Genomic DNA, 17,964 nt, shown 5'->3' on the forward strand with positions numbered 1-17,964 from the left:
ACCTTTCACACTGTGTGTTTCTCAGGATAGAAATTCCACTGCATACGCTCGTTACAAGGAAAACATCCTATCATCAAATGAATGAGAAACCATGGCCTGCCTGGAGTCAAATTGCTTCTTTATTGTAGGTTTTCTGAGACACTTTTATATGTTATTGTGCAGTGTAGATTTCCAAAAAGAAATGATCCTAAGCAATGTTTCCTAAATGTACTTGACCACTGCACTTCCTTTTGTGTGTGGCATCTCATGGGTAACTTCTGTGCACACACAGATTGGTAAATACTACTCTGTCAGAGCTGTGAACTCACTTCCATTTGTTCTGCCTTCAGACAACAGCTCTCATCTTTAGCAGCAATATTTCCTTTTCAGCAAGGAGAAATAGCAGAAATGGCGGGGGAAGAAAACTAGACAGTTGTGATAAAGTGTATTACATGACTTCAAGAACTACAAGTTGTGAATTTGACATATTCCATTCATTTAATGAGTAGAAAATGAAATTTGAGCCTTTTCCTATGAATATGTGTCATTTAAATGAGGTGTTACAAGCTTAAAATCTAACTGTTCTCAACAGATGTGAGAGCAATCACAGAATTTCAGAAAAGTATGAATCCTTTAAGCAATATTCCTGGTTTCTGCCTGAAATCTTCAGGCAGATGAGCCATTCCTCTAAGGTGTTAAGGTGCTGGCAGCCTGAGGAAAGTGAGCCTTTAAGAAAGAGTCAGTTTGGAAAGTGCTTGGGGATCATGCACCACGATTGTCAGGAGAAAGGAAGCAATCACTGCTGAAAAGGCTGAAAGAGGAAATCAGTCAGTCTCTATGTACCTCAACAACCACCCTCCCTCTCTCCAGCACTCTCATAAGCCTCTCTGACATGGCATACTACTATTCCAAGTATGCCAACATACGATACTAAGTATGACAACATATTACTTCATTAGATGAGGTGTTAAGGCAGAAAGAAGAGACTCAACTCAATTGAATAGTCATTGTTCGGGGACAATGGACTCTGCCCAAATCAAGACATTTAGTCCCAGCAGAAGGCAAGGATCCATAAACATCATCCCTACCCTCAAAGGATGGTTAGACTCCCAGCTTGTGTTTTTACACCAAAATGAATTCCCCAAATATGCACTGGATTATATGTTATCAAAAGAGAGGGAAGAGTTCACCTCTCGCTGGAAGAAACAGAAAAGACTTCACACTGGAGGGGACAAAGAGTGGGCTTCTTGTTCTGTATGAGATAACAGACTTCTTTTAGGAATAGATTCCTTTTCTGTAATCTCTCACCACTCTACGGGAAGCTCTGCTGATGGCATGAACCAGGTGCTCGCATCTTTGTGTCCTCCACTGCTGCCCCCGTAATCATAGATATCAATAGATGGCAAATAACATTTGATGAATTGAATTAAATTGAATATTGAATATCACGAGAATAGATTACCTTTGGATTTGGATATATATATTTTTTCCTTTTTTAATGTGCAACTCAAATTTATTAAAAGAAATTACTGGCAGCCCGTCACCCATAGCCCTTCCCTTAACTGGCCTTTCCCATAACTGTTACCATCTGAAGTGTCTCAGGAATTCCTTACTCTAAAACATACTGTCATTCCTACTGAATTCATGCAGCTCTCTGAAACATCACAGAGAATTTGGATGTGGTTCTTGTATCAGAGGTGACATCAAACCCCATTCCCTCTCTTCAAAGAATGCCAATATCTGAAGACACTTTTAGAAGTTTGGGGCAACAGCTAGACCACTGAGGCTACAGCTTTGTCCTTAATCAAGACTATATGAAAGGTAAAAATTCAGCTACTCCTTGTTCATTCATTCTCCATTAGGTCAAAGAACACCTACTTCCCATCCAAGTTCATGTAGCATGAAATCTTTACCAAGATTATATCAGTCTCCAAAAGTAAAACAAGAAGAGGTGAGCTGAATGGGAAGGAGAGTTTTATCTAAGGGAATCTTAGAATATAAATGTGTAGCCTTGAAATTAAAGGTGCAGTAAATATAGGCTTATAGTAAATTGCTTATGATGTAATAAACTAGAATTATGGATGTGGCAATAAAGAGAGGCAATATAATACTGTATATTTAAGGAGCAGCCATCAGCAAAGGAATAGATCAAATTGCCATCTTGTTTTCTGTTGATAGCTTCTGGAAAGGTTATTATTCCCCAGGAATGCAAAACAGGAGTCAACACTATTGAGCTTTCCATTTCTTGATTGCCAGCTAATAGTTTTACCCTTCTTTCCTGGATGACTTCGCAGTTTGTCACAATGAGTACAGAACAGCTAGTTAAGGGAGGAAGAGAGGTTTATTAGAATATGTGTAATAACAAAGCTTGACCCTGTCATATAAAGACTAAGACAGGAAAATGTAATTAACAAAGAAATCCAGTGTGTTGTGTAATAGAGTTACTTGCTTTATTTGCCAAATCAAGGCAGAGAGCTAAAGGTTGTTAATTGAAATATTAAATAAAGTAAGATTTTACAAAGGAGAATTACGGCAATTAAGAGCATCCACTACTGAAATTTTCTTAAGACAGTTGTGATATTGTATTTTTCCTGCAGTAACAAATGGCAAAACAGTGTGTGGCTTAAAAACAATAGATTCCTATTCTTTCACATCTCTGGAGCCCAGAAGTCCAAAATCAAGTTTTTAACAAGGTCCTACTTCCTTTGAGGGCACCAGGGAAGACTAAACTCCTCAAGCCCCTGGTGGGTCCAGACATTCCTTGGTGTCTGACTCTATCATTCCCATCTCTGTTCCCCATCTAGTCTTTCCTGGGTGATGTCAACCCAGGCTTAGGGCTTTAAATACCACCTAGCCATAACCTTTAGTGATGACTCCCAAATCTCTAGCTCTAGACCAGACCTCTCCCATAAAATCCAAGCCAGTACAGGTGACCTCCTAGTTGACATCTACATTCAGAGTTGTAATGAACAGCACACAGTACTTATGCTCTAAATCAAGAACCCACTCTTTTTCTTCAGAAATTTCAGACTAAAAGCCTGATGTCATTCTTGATTCTCTTCTTCGTGCTTACAGTTGAACCGCAAGTCCTGCCAGATCGACCTTCAATTTTTATTTAGAATTTGGCCAGTTTTTGCCATACCTCCACACTGCTAATCTACACCAAACCTTCATCATCAGTTATGTCAGTCATCACAGTGCCTCTGGTCATAGTCATCTGATATTTATAGTGGCTTTGGTAACAGATCTCCGCTTTTTCTCTTGCTTCTCTCCTCACTTCAGGCCATTTGTAATATAGAAATTGGGTGAGATTTAAGAACCCAGTGCCATGTGTGTCTCCTTTGTTCTCACATGACTACCAACTCACAATATTTCTGGTGTGGACATTTCTGGTCACCAAATGGGTAGGAGTTTTCCCATACCAAGCAATTCTCTTTGATATCAGCCACGTATCCTACAATTTATCTCAATTCTGAAACTGCCTAATTGGAGACAGTATTAATGACGTCACAGGATAAGGACTCAGTCCCATGAAACTGTTCTGCCCCTTTAGATACCAATTGCTAGTGGGTCCCCAGGTTACCCACAACTGCTGCCTAATTCAGTTGCAAGTCAAAGGTTTCTATGACTTCCTCTTCTTTGGATTTGATAATTTGCTAGCGCAGCTCACAGAACTCAGGGAAACACTTATATTTGTCAGTTTATTAAAGAATACAGATGAACAACCAGATGAAGAGATATGTAGGGTGAGTCTTAAAAATGGTACCAAACACAGGAGCTTCTGGTCTCATGGAGCTGGGATATGTCACCCTCCTGGTATGTGGATGTTTTCACCAACTTGGAAGCTCTCCGAACCCCATCCTTCTGGTCATTTATAGATGCTTCATTACATAAGCATGATCGGTGTACCCATTGGCCATTGGCTATTGGTTTTACCTCTAGCCTCTCTCCCCATCTTGGAGGTCAGAGGATGCAACTGGGAATTCCCAACCCTCTAATCATATGGTTCTCTGATCTGGGCAACCAGCACCTTAGGTGGGAATCCCAAATCACCTCATCAACATGACAAAAGACAACTTTGTTGCTCTTGTCACTTAGGAAATTCTAAGGGCTTTAAGATCTCTGCATCAAAAGAGAGAATGGAGACCAATAAATATTTTTTATTATAGATTACAGTGTCACATAGGGTGATCCTCTTGAAATATGTCTCTACTCCACTCAAAACCCTCCAGTGACTTCCTATCTCACTCAGGAAAAAATCCAGGGTCTTACTATGGCCTATAAGGCCCTCTGTGATATCTCTAATCCACCCCTATAACTGCCCTAAGCTCATCTTCCACCAGCCCAAGCCAGACTCACCCACCCTCATTCTCATAGCTTCTCAAAATTAACACCGTCCGTTCACACCTTAGAATACCGGGTTCCCTCTGACTGGGATGCTCGTCTATCTGTATCTTCAGGACAGTTTCCTCATTGTCTGCAGGTGCTTACTTCAAAGTTATGTTCTCCATGAGATCCTTCCTGGCCTCCAACCCTAACATGTCAACGCCCTTCTTCCTTGATCAGCCCCCCTTCTACCATATAAACTCTAAAAGTCAAATTTCTGTCTATTTTGTTTACTGTTGTATCCCCAGCACCAGGTAGAGTGTCTGGCTTGTAGGAGGCTGGCATTTTATAGATAAATAGTTAAATGAGTGAATGAATTAGTAAATGATAATAGGAGTTCTCAGTAGAGTCATAGACATGACACACACAATCACTTGAAGTAGAAAAAAGAAATTAACCTAAATATATGTAAGGATATAAGGCTATTACATTTCTGAATGGTATTATTGTAAATGTATTATTAGAATACAGTCACCATTACAAGGTAAGTCAAGTCAGGACAGTGTGTTCCTTTTACAGAAATGAGAGTCAATGTTCTATTTTCATGGTTTTTTTTTTTTTTTTTCTGTCTTATTATGGATTCCCTGGTACACCGGACCTTTGTTTTTCTTAAATTCCTTTTCGGAGAAGGGGGCAAATCTCATGCTTCCCATTCATCATACAGCACAAGCTGTACCTAGAGGGAGCAGGGGTGGACATAGTAGGCAAGAGCAGAACTGCTTTTCTTTTCATTATGTGCCTGAAACAAGGGCCTCAATTTCTACCAGGTTATAGTCACACTGAGTTTGATGGGGATACCTCCCCACTTTACAGAAAGCTAGTGACTTCCCAGTTCTCTTTTGTCAGGGTTAAACACAAATTTTGTCAGGAAAAACATATGTATACTCCAGAGTCATACCGAATAAATGCTAAGTGAACGGAGTTAAAATGTCTTTGGATGAACGTGATGACATGAAAGCACATGAGGAAGCAGGTTATAAAATACCCTTGGAACCTGAAAAAACTCAGTTAATCAATCAATCAATCAATCAATGGGACCTAGAGCCAAGCTGGGTCCTTTTCAAATGCAGATGACTTCTGAACTACATCCCTTGACATTATGATTGTGTACAGATGGAATGGGGTCAAGGAAATGTTTGGAATCCATTACTTTGGGTTTACCTTAGGTATCTTTTCAAATAGCCCAACAGTCAGTCTTAGCCTTAACTTTGCTTCTGTCTAAGCCCTGACTCCCTTTTACCTATATTGATCATGTTTTTGACCCAACAGTAGGTGGGTTTGTGATTCTGACCAAATTCTCCTGGAAGTCTCGAAGGAATTATGTGACACAAAATCACCAGTTCTCACTTGCACTCTCTGTGCCTACCACTATCCCTTATTAAAGGCAACCTGTTATTTGTGCAGGAGGTAGCCATCTCTTGTTTCCATCTATTTCTACATGATCACAAAACAAAACTGCCTGTCTTAGCCTGACCTTGTTGGTACAGGATCTACCCAACAAAGAGAGAAACACACCTGTGGTGATGGAACTCTGCTATCTAATTCTGTATTGAGATTTCAAGTGAGTTTTTTCTCCGCTTACCTTAAACCACTCTACGATAAATTTAGAATCCTGTTGGAAGAGAATTTTACATACATAGATATGATTTCCATTAAAATTGTCCATTTTAAATTTCAAAGCCTATGGGGGAAGAAGCAGGAGGAGGAGAAAAAGGAGCAGGAGGAGGAGAAGAATATCTTAGCTCTGGCTGCTGTAACAATCTCACAGACCTGGTGTTAAATAGACACTTAAACAGCAGACACTTATTTTTCACAGTTCTGGAGGCTGGAAAGTCTAAGTCAAGGCATTAGCACAGCTGGTGTCTGGTGAAGGCCTTCTTCCCAGCTTGTAAACAGCTGTCTTCTCTCCTATTCTTTTACATGGGAGGTGAAAGAGAGAGATTCATTGACCTTAGCAAAAAAGGGAAAGGGGGACAGGGCAAAGGGAGGGGAACATCAGACAAGAAAGAGGAACAAAAGAAGGAACCAGATAGGAATTCCTTCTTTTGAAACCATGGGACCCACATGTAAAAATGACTGAGTCCAGAAGTTGACTACATGGAAACCCAAAGACTTGATGCCTCATTGACAATGAATCATGGAACACTACATCTAAAACTAATGATGTACTGTATGGTGACTAACATAACATTAAAAAAAAAAAAAAAGGAAAAAGAAAAAAAAGAAATGTCTAATTGACAAGCCCACACCCACAAGTTAAATAAAAATCATGCACGTGTCTCTCTACTCCTATGAAAGACTCTGCAATTCAGTGTTGTCTAATCTGAAGTTATGAGGAGGAGGAGAGAGGAAGTGACTAACGCTTATAAGCCTGCTTCCTTAGGAGGGACTGGAATGGCTCCCATCAATAACTGTCCTGTCTCTATCAGATTTCACGTCCCTGGAACTTCCTCCGTTCTCTGCATGCCTCACTTCACTGCAGGTCTTTGGTATTCAGCAGCAAGCCTTCCTGAGGGAAAAAGGAGAGTGTGGTGGGACGTTGAGCTAATGACAACATTTATAATGCTTGTTGGATGCCAGAAAGAAAGAAAATTGCCCCAACATGACAAAACAGAGTTCACCTACACACGACATACACATAATAAAACACATACATATAATAAAAACACTTCTCATTCTCTTAAACTCAGGAACATTCAGCTTTATGTAAAAAATAACTATGTACCAAAGAGTAATTTTGAGGTAAGCAGGCAGTTCTATAACAACTGTTAATTCCTCTTTATCCATGTGTACTAATACTAACTTAATTCTGGGAGATGACTGAGGTTTCAGGGCACCATCCATGCATTAGAACATTTCCTTTGCAGAGAAATCCTCTAAAATAAGCAAGCAAGCATTATATACCCACACTTAGAGATGAAAGATATCAGAAATAATTTGATAAAGTGAAAATACATATATATAAATCAATTATATATAGTTCTCTATATGATAATCATGAGACCTAATACCCTATAATAAACATTGTGTTATATTTAATGTATTTATTAAATAATGATATATAACATAATATAACATGTATTTAAAAATCTGTGTATAGATTGGAGGGTCAAACACCTCAATTTGTCACAAACAAGGCTTGGGGACTTTGAATAAGGTAGGCAACGCATGTGTGTCTCAGTTCACTTCTTCATGCATAAAAAAAGAAATACTACCTCCTATATGGAATGTAATAGGGCTTAAATGAAATATCACCGAAGAACTATTTCATAGTAACATTCTTCCAAATATTTAAAATTCCTTCTTGAAGAGGAACTAGGTGGACCCAGGTCCAAATTTCAGAACTTCTGATTCCCATTCTGGGGTGTATTTCTTCCTACCGTCTGCTTATGCGGATGATTGGTGCTTACATTTGAGCCAGGACTGATTGACTCCTACAGAGCTACAGGCTGAGCATCATAAGAGACTTTGATCTCCAGAAAGATGGTGATTCTGAACAAGATACATTCTCTTCCTAAGGGTTCTCACCTTGTGCTTGAGAAGATAAACAGATTTTTTTTAAATGGTAATCTTTATTGTGAAGGGCCTAACACCAAGGACTTTCTGAACTTAAGTCTGGGCTATTCTAATTGTGGATCAGCTTGATGTGTCTCCTTCGTCTTTTATCTGAGCTTACCACCTCACTGTGGAGCACACACTTAAAAGTCCTCAGAAAAACCGAGAGTACCTCCCAAAGGACTTTGCTTACCACTGAGAAAAAATCAAACAAGAAAACAAAGTCACCGAAGAGCAAAATTTTTCCTAACATGGATTTCAGAATGAGTGTCTAGTAGGAATCTGTAGATAAAGGTTAGCATGGCCTCATACCATAGTCACACAATGTTCAACTCTGGTCTCTCAGAGAACAGGGAAATGATTTCTGCATGAATATCATCAGCCCAAAAGCCAGAGACACTTCCAAAAGAAGCCAAAGTAGTTCCTTACAAATCTTCTCAGCTTTTGCAACCTGACATTGTAACTGATTATTCAACAGAGAAAGTCAGTTGAGCAGGAAATTGCAAAATAATAATAATTAATTTTATAATTAATAAAAATTATAGATGTATATTTGTTTACTAGTCTTTCAAAATAGGATCAAAGTTCTTTCTTTGATTTATAGTTTGCTAATTAGAGTTCTTTTCCTAAGAATACACATAAATCATACAGGTGCCTGTGACCTATATTTGGAATTTTCAGTTTTAGGTTTTTTGTTTTTGTTTTTGTTTTTGTTTGTTTTTTTGTTTTTTGAGCATAGAGAGAACTTGAAGCACTTGCAAATCAATTTGGCATAGCCGAGTTTGGAAAAAAACCTACATCTGACCTTTGGTAAGGAGTCCCTCAAGGATGAGGGCTAGTTACAAGAATTCAGCATTTCACCGGTTCCAGTTAATGTTTTATTCAGGGGAGATGAGGAGTGTTGGTCAATCAAGGAATAAGATAAGTGCAGGTCAGTTAAGAGAGCCTCTATTGTGTGTCCTGTATCTATTGATAATCCTGGGACAACTCTTTTTAAGAACATTAAGAATGCACAGTTAATGATACTCCAATTACCTCTATTAACATCACCATGGCAAGCAAAGTCAGAGCTGAATTCTCCAATGAGGCTTTAAGCACTGGTGTTTTGTACTGCTGCTCCTTTGGAGATGCCCCAGTTTGAGGTATCAAAGTTTTAGTGCATGTTCTCTCTTAGGGGAGCAACGCGTCTTTGGAGACAGGATGCAGGATTGCTTTGAGGCGAGACCACAACAGTTTCTCAAAACAAAATGAACAAAAGTTCTTTGTATCTGCCTGTGTACTTTGGGAGGGACTGGAATATGACCCCAGAAATCTGAGCCAGAGAAAAAGGAGAAATGTTTTTTATTTTGAAAAATTTAGGTGTATGTATGTCTCATTTTGACCCCACTCAGCTCTCTGACTGATTTTTCTAGAGTCAAAAAGGTCTGCTTTTGAATCGAAAGAGCTTCATTCTGAGGAAGGATTGTCCTGCCAGATACAGCTCGAATTTATGTTTCAGTCAACCAGAGCTTGATTCATGTCCCAACTGTAGAAAATGACCCTCCACCACATTGTCTGTTATACTGGACGTGGTACTAAATATTTGGATACATTGGCCATCCGAGAGGTGACAAACAGTCCAGCTTTGGATTTGAAACGTTAGACATACGTATGAAGACCTGTTTATGGGCAGGAGACATGTGCCGACAAATTTTGACAGTGGATTTAGAATCTGTTCTGACCATCACTAGGTTTACTTGGTGTGGCGGGGTGGGGGGCCGGGGGGCTTCTGTGTGAATCACTGATATGCTTCTTTTAAAAACTACACAGGAATGATGTGACTAATGCTTCTCATGCATCTCTTTTGCTTCCACAGGAGGGATTTTTGAAACTGTGGAAAACGAACCTGTTAATGTTGAAGAATTAGCATTCAAGTTCGCAGTCACCAGCATCAACAGAAATCGAACCCTGATGCCTAACACCACATTAACCTATGACATCCAGAGAATTAACCTTTTTGATAGTTTTGAAGCCTCGCGGAGAGGTAACTATTTTCACATTCTTAAAAGCTTCTTTGGGTGATGTGTCTGCTCTACAAGTCACCTTTTCTGCTACCTGCCCTTTTTCATAGTGGACGTCTTTGTGTAAATGGGTTGTAGGAAATCTCGGTCCTCGATGTCACTGTCCAGTGCAATCTGAACTATCCTAATGGATGTTGGCCTAGCTATGCTTTCTGGGCCATTCTGATTAGCTCACCCTTCAGTGCCCTCTACTCTATGATTAACTGGTTCAGCTGTGAACAGAAAATGTCAAGCTTGATCTGTTTTTCCTTCCTGAGCCTGAGATACCACCATGAAATTGTACAGTGCAGTCAAATAAAACTTGGTAGAAGGTCATATCCACCGAACATGTGGAAAAGCCCACAGCACACATAATTCACATCCTAAATTTTAACAGGTTATAAACTACTAGGTTTACCTAGCATTCTTCTCAACTTTGTTCATTTAAACTGGTTTCCACAATATCATAGAAATGTAAGAATTAAACCAATGAGACAATCTCTGCATTTTTTTTTTCCTGGTTCTCTTTTTCTTCCAAGTAGAAGACAAGATTCTACAAAATAATCTAATTTGTATATAGGCCAGGCTTCGAGGTCTCTGTCATGGAAAGAGCCACCGGGATTGTGGGGTTTGTTTAGACATCCCCCAAATACTTCCAGACAACTCTGGAGTATAGTCACATTCAGTACACTTGAAACTTGGCTCTAACCAGGGAGGTGTTGAGACTCCATGCAGGTGTTGGTGTGGAAACCAAGGCTGCCCCATACCCCCAAGTACAGGGGGCTCTTTCCTTCATAGAGGAATGTTCGCCCCAAATAAATGGAATGCAATGAACACCGTGTTTATGTCGATTGCCAAGTGACTAATACTGGTGTTTCCACATAGAATTACCTCAGGATCATAAGATGTGTGCACTTTACATACTCTTCTGCAGGATTGTTAGTTTTCTTTATAAGCAAAAGGTAAAACTTGTTTCGTAGGAGCACAGATTAAAAGCATATGTATAATGATTCTTCTTTTTTTTAATTTTTTTTTTAATCTATGGTGCAACCTGAGTGTAAGCACATTTTCTTTTTAAAGCTGGGGGAAGTTGCAGATACTACATAAGTCAGAGGTGCCTACGAACAATTAATAAAAATTTCTATTTATACGGTACTTCGAAGTTATCGTCACATGAATTATTTCTGTGGGTGAGATCTTGCTTTTTCTCTGCCTCTCTCTGTCTCTTGTCTCTGTTTCTGTCTTTGTCTATCTCTGTCACTCTGTATTTCTGTTTCTCTGTCTGTCTCTGTCCTGACTGTCACGCATGCAAACATTGCTGTGCAAATACCTTAGAAAGGCAAACACATTTAACAACAACACTTCAACCCACATAAAATTGAAAGCATTTTTATAGTCTCAAGTATCTGCCATACTTGTAAATTAAACACCCCAAAGCTTCTTAAAATGGGTAATTTGCTGGCAAACAGAATTCAAAAAATTGATTTTCTGTCAAGTCATATTAGCATCCCTGAACTAAATATTAGCAGGAATCTTAATCCATTGCCCATGTTAGACAGAATAGCAGTTCATGTGCTCTCACGCTCTCATTTTATCTTACCAGTGAAAACATATCCAGAAAATAAGCTTCTGAAGACAATGGCAATTTATGCTTACAGCTCTTAATGCAGAAAATTATATGTCTTCATATGTCAGGTAGCAATTCAGTAAAAAGAGCACAGTATCAGAAAGTTTTCCTCGTGAATGACTGTCAACATTTACAGTTACGTAAATATTTGCAATACAGCTTTCAAAATTTCATTTATTATTTTTTTCTCGTAATTTTAACAAATTATATATATATATAATTCTTCTACTTATAAATTTTGTTATTATTTAATTCAAATATTTAATCATCTCTTGGCAGTCCCAAATTCCTTTAAATTAATATTAAAATATAAACTTGAAATGCTTTTAAACTTACACATAATGCCAGCATAAATTTATATCAACATGAAATTAGTAGACACTATTTTACATGGTTATAGAGGATAATCAGTCCTATCATTCTGGAAGGGAATTTGCTTAATATGTATCAAGTAACTTAAAAATATCATACCATTTAATTATAGCTAAAAATCTACTCTAAGAAAGCATATATGTGTGTGTATATATATATGCATGTATATATACACATTATAGCACTTTTAATATTATAGCACTTTTCTTAGTTCTTATATTTTCTTAATTCTTATATTGTATATGTATGTGTATGTGTACACACACATACATGAAAGAAAAATATAAGAACTAAGAAAAGTGCTATAATATTAAAAGTGCTATAATATTAATTATAAATAACAAAAATTAAGAGCAGCTTAAATGTTCAATAGCATCAGAAATAGTTAAATAAATAATGACATGTCCATGGGATGGACTATTCTACAGATGAGAAAAATATACTTCTGAAGACTTTGAGGAGACTTGGGGGAAAGGTGTGCTTTTAGTATTATATTCAGTGTTAAACGAAAAAAGCAATGTATCAAACTGTATCTGTATAATGACTTAATTTTTTATAAATTGGAATACCAAAGTACAAATAAGTATTTTCCCAAAGGTGATGGAATTACATCTTTTTTTTCCTTTCTTACACTTTAAAATATTTTGAATTCTTTCAATGAATGTATAAAATCTTATAATGAGAAAAATAAATACATTTTATGAACTCATTTTTAAGTACATATTGACTTGATTTTGTTAGACTACATGTTGGCTAATGTTGAGGTAGGGAGAGGCCTGACCTTAGCTGGGCCCCTGGGCTCTGGTACAGACCCTGTGGCCCTGACTCACTCCACTCTATGGTATTAGTGGGTTGGACCAAGTGGCTTCTAAGAGCCCTTTAAACTATGCTCTGCTATTTTTCTATAATTAATTAATTAGAAATCAATATCACTTGATATTCTTTAGCAGTTTTTCGATAGCCTGGAAGTCATTTCTGAGTTTTGGGAAGATGGAAACTAAAGTACTTTGCAGCCATCCAGAGAATCGTTTGAATTCTCAGACCACCTTAATACCCTCATTGACAACCAGCCATAAGACAGAAGTTCACTCACATGAAATTCACTTGGGAAATGTCTTGTAGAGCAGCTCTGAGCACCCCTGGGTTATGCCATGCCAAGCAAGGGATATAGAGCCCATCTGATTGAAAGTAATGGTGTGACACTAGCCACTCATTTTTGATTGCCCAGAATTGGCCCTGAGATGTGTTGTTAATCAGGTCCACATTACTATCTTGGGGATATTGGAAGTTGGATTAAGCATATTTTCTCAACGTACAGATGGAAAGTGGAGAAAAATTTCTAATAATGAAGATAAAAAGAGGGATCATGAAGGAAAGATGAAATTCACAGCTCTCTCTCTCTCTCTACCCCTTTCCCCGCCCTCCCTCTGCACCCCTCCTTGTCTGTGGCGACTAGCCTGTGACCAGCTGGCTCTTGGTGTGGCTGCCCTCTTTGGCCCATCCCACAGCTCCTCTGTCAGTGCCGTGCAGTCGATTTGCAATGCTCTCGAAGTTCCACACATACAAACTCGCTGGAAACACCCCTCCGTGGACAACAAAGACTTGTTTTACATCAACCTGTACCCAGATTATGCAGCGATCAGTAGGGCAGTCCTGGATCTGGTCCTCTACTATAACTGGAAAACAGTGACGGTGGTGTACGAAGACAGCACAGGTATGGCACTTGCGCAAGACCTCACCTGACCATGTCGGGTCTGAACAAAGGGAATCCAGGCGTTCTAGAAACATTAACTCATCAGATGGAATGCATGAAAATGCAGCTAACGGGGTATTCTAATTTAGGAATTTCATGTGTGACCATGTCCGATTCCTTTGGATCTTTCTATCGTCATACTTGGGGGATTTGTTTTTGTTTTATTTTGAACTTTTAATTATATTACACATAGGACTGAGATGAGAGATAGAATTTTATTATTTTATTTTTTGTGACTGTATTTTTTATTATGTTCAGTTAGCCAGCATGTAGGTCATCATTAGTTTTTGATGCAGTGTTTGACAAATATCACCATACTGATATATGTAGTAATCTAATCAGAATATTAGGGTCGCCTGGGTGGCTCAGTGGTTTAAGCCTCTACCTTCGGCTCAGGTCATGATCTCAGGGTCCTGGGATCGAGCCCCACATCGGGCTCTCTGCTCAGCAGGGAGCCTGCTTCCCGCTCTCTCTCTGCCTGCCTCTCTGCCTACTTGTGATCTCTCTCTGTCTATCAAATAAATAAATAAAAATCTTTAAAAAAAAATATTAAAGATGTGATCACACTTCTCCAACTCTATTAAGACTGTGACAATGACTCCATTCCTAAAATAATGCAAAGTTGGAAAATGACCATGAAGTATGCTTCCAACTTGCTAAGGAACTATGTAAATGTTATATGTTAGACAAGTTTCTAAAGTAGGTTAACCAAGAGGAATCTAGTTAGAGGTTATATTGATAAAACTGACCTTTTCATAGGAAGAGGACTAAGAACCCCCAGAAAACAACCTCAAATAAAGCTTTCCTTGTTCCACTGCTTATTTTAGGATGCAGAACAGAACCCTGATGATTAGAGCCCCCATCTCTCTAGGCACTTTCTCCCATTTGCCTGCATTTCAAGTTTCTTTTCCTGGCATTTTCCTTTCTACCTTCTAGTCATATTTTGAAGTTTGTTGGAGCTGAGGCTACCTTTTATACAGTTAAATTGCCATGCTGGTGACTCTCCTTTGTCAAGATCTTCTAATTTGAAGCTATTCACCAACTTGCCCTTTTCATCTCCATTAACTCTGGCACTCCATTAACCCATTAACCTTCCTTACATATCCCCAACTTCAGCTGACTCTTACTGAGTACGGTTGATATAAAATGTTACATCAGTTTCAGGTAATTCAACAAGTTTATATCCTATGCTATTCTCCCCACAATACAGCTACCATCTCTCACCATACAATGCTTTTACAATGCCCTTGACCATATTTCTTAAGTTGTGCCTCTTATTCCTGTGAGTTATTCATTCCATAATGGGAAGCCTGTACCTCACTCTCCCCTCCACCCATTTTGCCCATCTCCCCACCCATCTCCCCTCTGGCAACCTTCAGTCTGTTCTCTGTATTTATGGGTTTGTCTGCTCTTTTGGTTTGCTCCTTTGTTCATTTGTTTTGTTTCTTTAGGTTCTACATATAAGTTAAATCATATAGTCTCTGTCTGACTTATTTCCCTTAGCATAAGACCTGTTAGGTCCATTCAAGTTGTCACAAATCTCATTCTCTTTATAGCTGTGTAATATCACAGTATTTATACCATATCTTCCTAATCCAGTCATCTGTCAGTGGACACTTGGGTTGTTTTCATATTTTAGCTATTATAAATACTGCTGCCATAAACATAAGGGTACATGTATCTTTTTGATTTAGTACTTTCATTTTCTTTGGATAAATACTCAGTAGTTGTACTACTGGATCATATGGTATTTCTATTTTTAATTTTCTCAGGAATTTCCATGCTGTTTTCTATAGTAGCTGCACCGATTTACATCCCTACCAATAGTGCATGAGGGGTCCTTCTTTTCCACAATTTAACCAACACTTACTGTTTTTTGTCTTTTTGATACTAGTCATTCTGACAGGTATAAGGTGATATTTTATTGTGGTTTAGACTTTCATTTCCCTGGTAAAGAGTGATGTTGAGGATCTTTTCATGTGTCGACCATCTGTATGTCTTCTTTGGAAAAGGGTCAATTTAGGTCTTGTGCCATTTTTAATTGGATTAAAATTTGGTACTGAGTTGTATAAATTCTTTATATATTTTGGATATTAACCCTTTATCAAATATTTTGCTTGCAAATGTCTTCTCCCATTCAGTAAGTTTCCTTTGGGCCTGGTAATGGTTACTTTGCTGGGCAGACTTTTTTTTTTTTTTTGGTGTAGTCCCAGTAGTTTATTTTCGCTTTTGTGTCTTTTACCTGATGAGATGAATCATGAATATGTCCAACTCTTCTTTTCTGAAGCTGGCCCCTTACTATGCATGATCCTCCACACAACCCCTAAGACAGTGAGCTCCCTCATTCTGCGTGATCACAGTCAAATATTATTTCTTCCTTCAAGTCCTCTGAGACCACCAGTTCTCAGTTCAATAGCACTTTAAAAATATAAGCATTATATTATATGTTTCAATTACCTGTTTGCACATCTAAAAGACTAGGAATTCCTAAACATTGGACTTTTATCCTATTCATTTTTATAATCTGCCACCTAGCACAATTTTGGCATATAGGAAAGTACTTAGTAATAACACTTAAGAATAAAACTTTTTACTTTTTGCATATATTTCCTCCAAGAATTAAAGTTAGCTCATTTCTTGATCTACACATTAGGTAATAAGGTTAAGAAAATTATCAGTGAAAATTAATAAAGCAAAGCACTTACAATATTTTTTAATAGTATTTCATTTTCCACTGTGCTTTTCACCAAGCAATAGTACGTTTTACTTCTTGGAGTATGAATAGTAAGCCTTCTCTATTTTTCACTAAACTTTGGTTCCATTTTTAAACTGTCAGATAAAAGTGACTGTTTTGGCTGGAAATATGCATTTATGTATTTTCTTATACCTCATCTCATTTTAGAAAGAAGTGAAGGTAGGTGATTGGATATATAACTTATAAATGTTACATTCAAAACAGTCTTACAGAGAAGAATAAGCCACAGGCAGTCATATTCTTAAAGCTTCACTTGCTGCTGGGAAGAAGAAACATACTATCAAGTGAATTGCACAGCATATTTAAAAGGTCTTGGGATGGGGTGCCTAGGTGGCTCAGTGGGTTAAAGCCTCTGCCTTCAGCTCAGGTCATGATCTCAGGGTCCTGGGATCGAGCCCCACATCGGGCTCTCTGCTCTGCAGGGAGCCTGCTTCCTCCTCTCTCTCTGCCTGCCTCTCTGCCTACTTGTGATCTCTCTCTGTCAAATAAATAAATACAATCTTTAAAAAATAAATAAATAAAAAATAAAAGGTCTTGGGATGGAATATTGCGATGTGTAGGGGTGGAAAAGTTTTCTCTTCCTCCCTTCCTGGATCTTTGGCTGCTCAAGCAATTAAACTGACACGAGACAGATTAACAGGAGTAAAGCAAACAAAGTTTAATAAGATGTATACCACCTGTAAGGATGGAAAGACCCAAGAAAACTTAAGTCACTCTCTGAAATAGCCAAAGCCATCACTTCAAATATCATCTTCTGCTAAAGACAGAAGATGTTGGGGGAGGGGAGTCAGTTAAGGGAGGTTATCAGGAAAAGCACAGTGAACAAGGATAAGGTTGTTATGCATATTTAAATCATTGCCTTCTCCTTGGAGAAGAATTTCTAGAGATTGAGTCATGCCCCTCTTCCTGGTAGAGAGAGGACACACCCTTACAAATGAGGGTTTCCCTTACCGTGCAAACATCTCTTATAAAAGGGCAACATCCACTCAGATTTCAGGGCTTCATCTGTGTCTGCGGTTGCTTAAAAACAAACATCTTTTGGGCACCTGGGTGGCTCAGTGGGTTAAGGCCTCTGCCTTCCACTAGGGTCATGATCCCAGCATCCTGGGATGGAGCCCTGCATGGGGCTCTCTGCTCGGCGGGGAGCCTGCTTCCTCCTCTCTCTCTCTGCCCACCTCTCTGCCTACTTGTGATCTCTGTCTGTCAAATGAATAAATACAATCTTAGAAAAAGAAATAAAATAAACATATTAATCCCCAAAGAGACCCATTTTGGACTGGCAAATTCTGCTCCCCTTCAGTTATAAATGTAAGTGTAATCATATCTTCCATGTCGCTTACCTTTGTAAATAGAGAACTGCACAAGTTAATAAAGTCTCACTGTTTCTTATTATGTAGTACACTCGATAGTACAAGTTTTTCTCACTACTTCTACAACTCCAGCAAAGTAGGGCCATCCAAAGGGAAAGCAAATTAATGAATGTTATCAAAACTTTTAG

General features: G+C 38.4%; 1 protein-coding gene across 6 annotated transcripts in view; it reads left to right on the forward strand.

Annotated features, from left to right (window-relative positions):
- Positions 1-17,964, forward strand: part of GRIK1 (glutamate ionotropic receptor kainate type subunit 1) — a 382,552-nt gene that overhangs the window by 232,400 nt on the left and 132,188 nt on the right. For all 6 annotated transcript variants that reach the window (XM_082702776.1, XM_082702772.1, XM_082702774.1 and 3 more), the window contains exons 2-3: positions 9,776-9,943; positions 13,415-13,672. In XM_082702776.1, coding sequence (XP_082558902.1) covers positions 9,776-9,943; positions 13,415-13,672 — 426 coding nt within the window. The remainder of the gene's footprint in view (positions 1-9,775; positions 9,944-13,414; positions 13,673-17,964) is intronic.

This window comes from Mustela nivalis, assembly GCF_964662115.1.
Source record: "Mustela nivalis genome assembly, chromosome: 1".
Classification (NCBI taxonomy): domain Eukaryota; kingdom Metazoa; phylum Chordata; class Mammalia; order Carnivora; family Mustelidae; genus Mustela; species Mustela nivalis.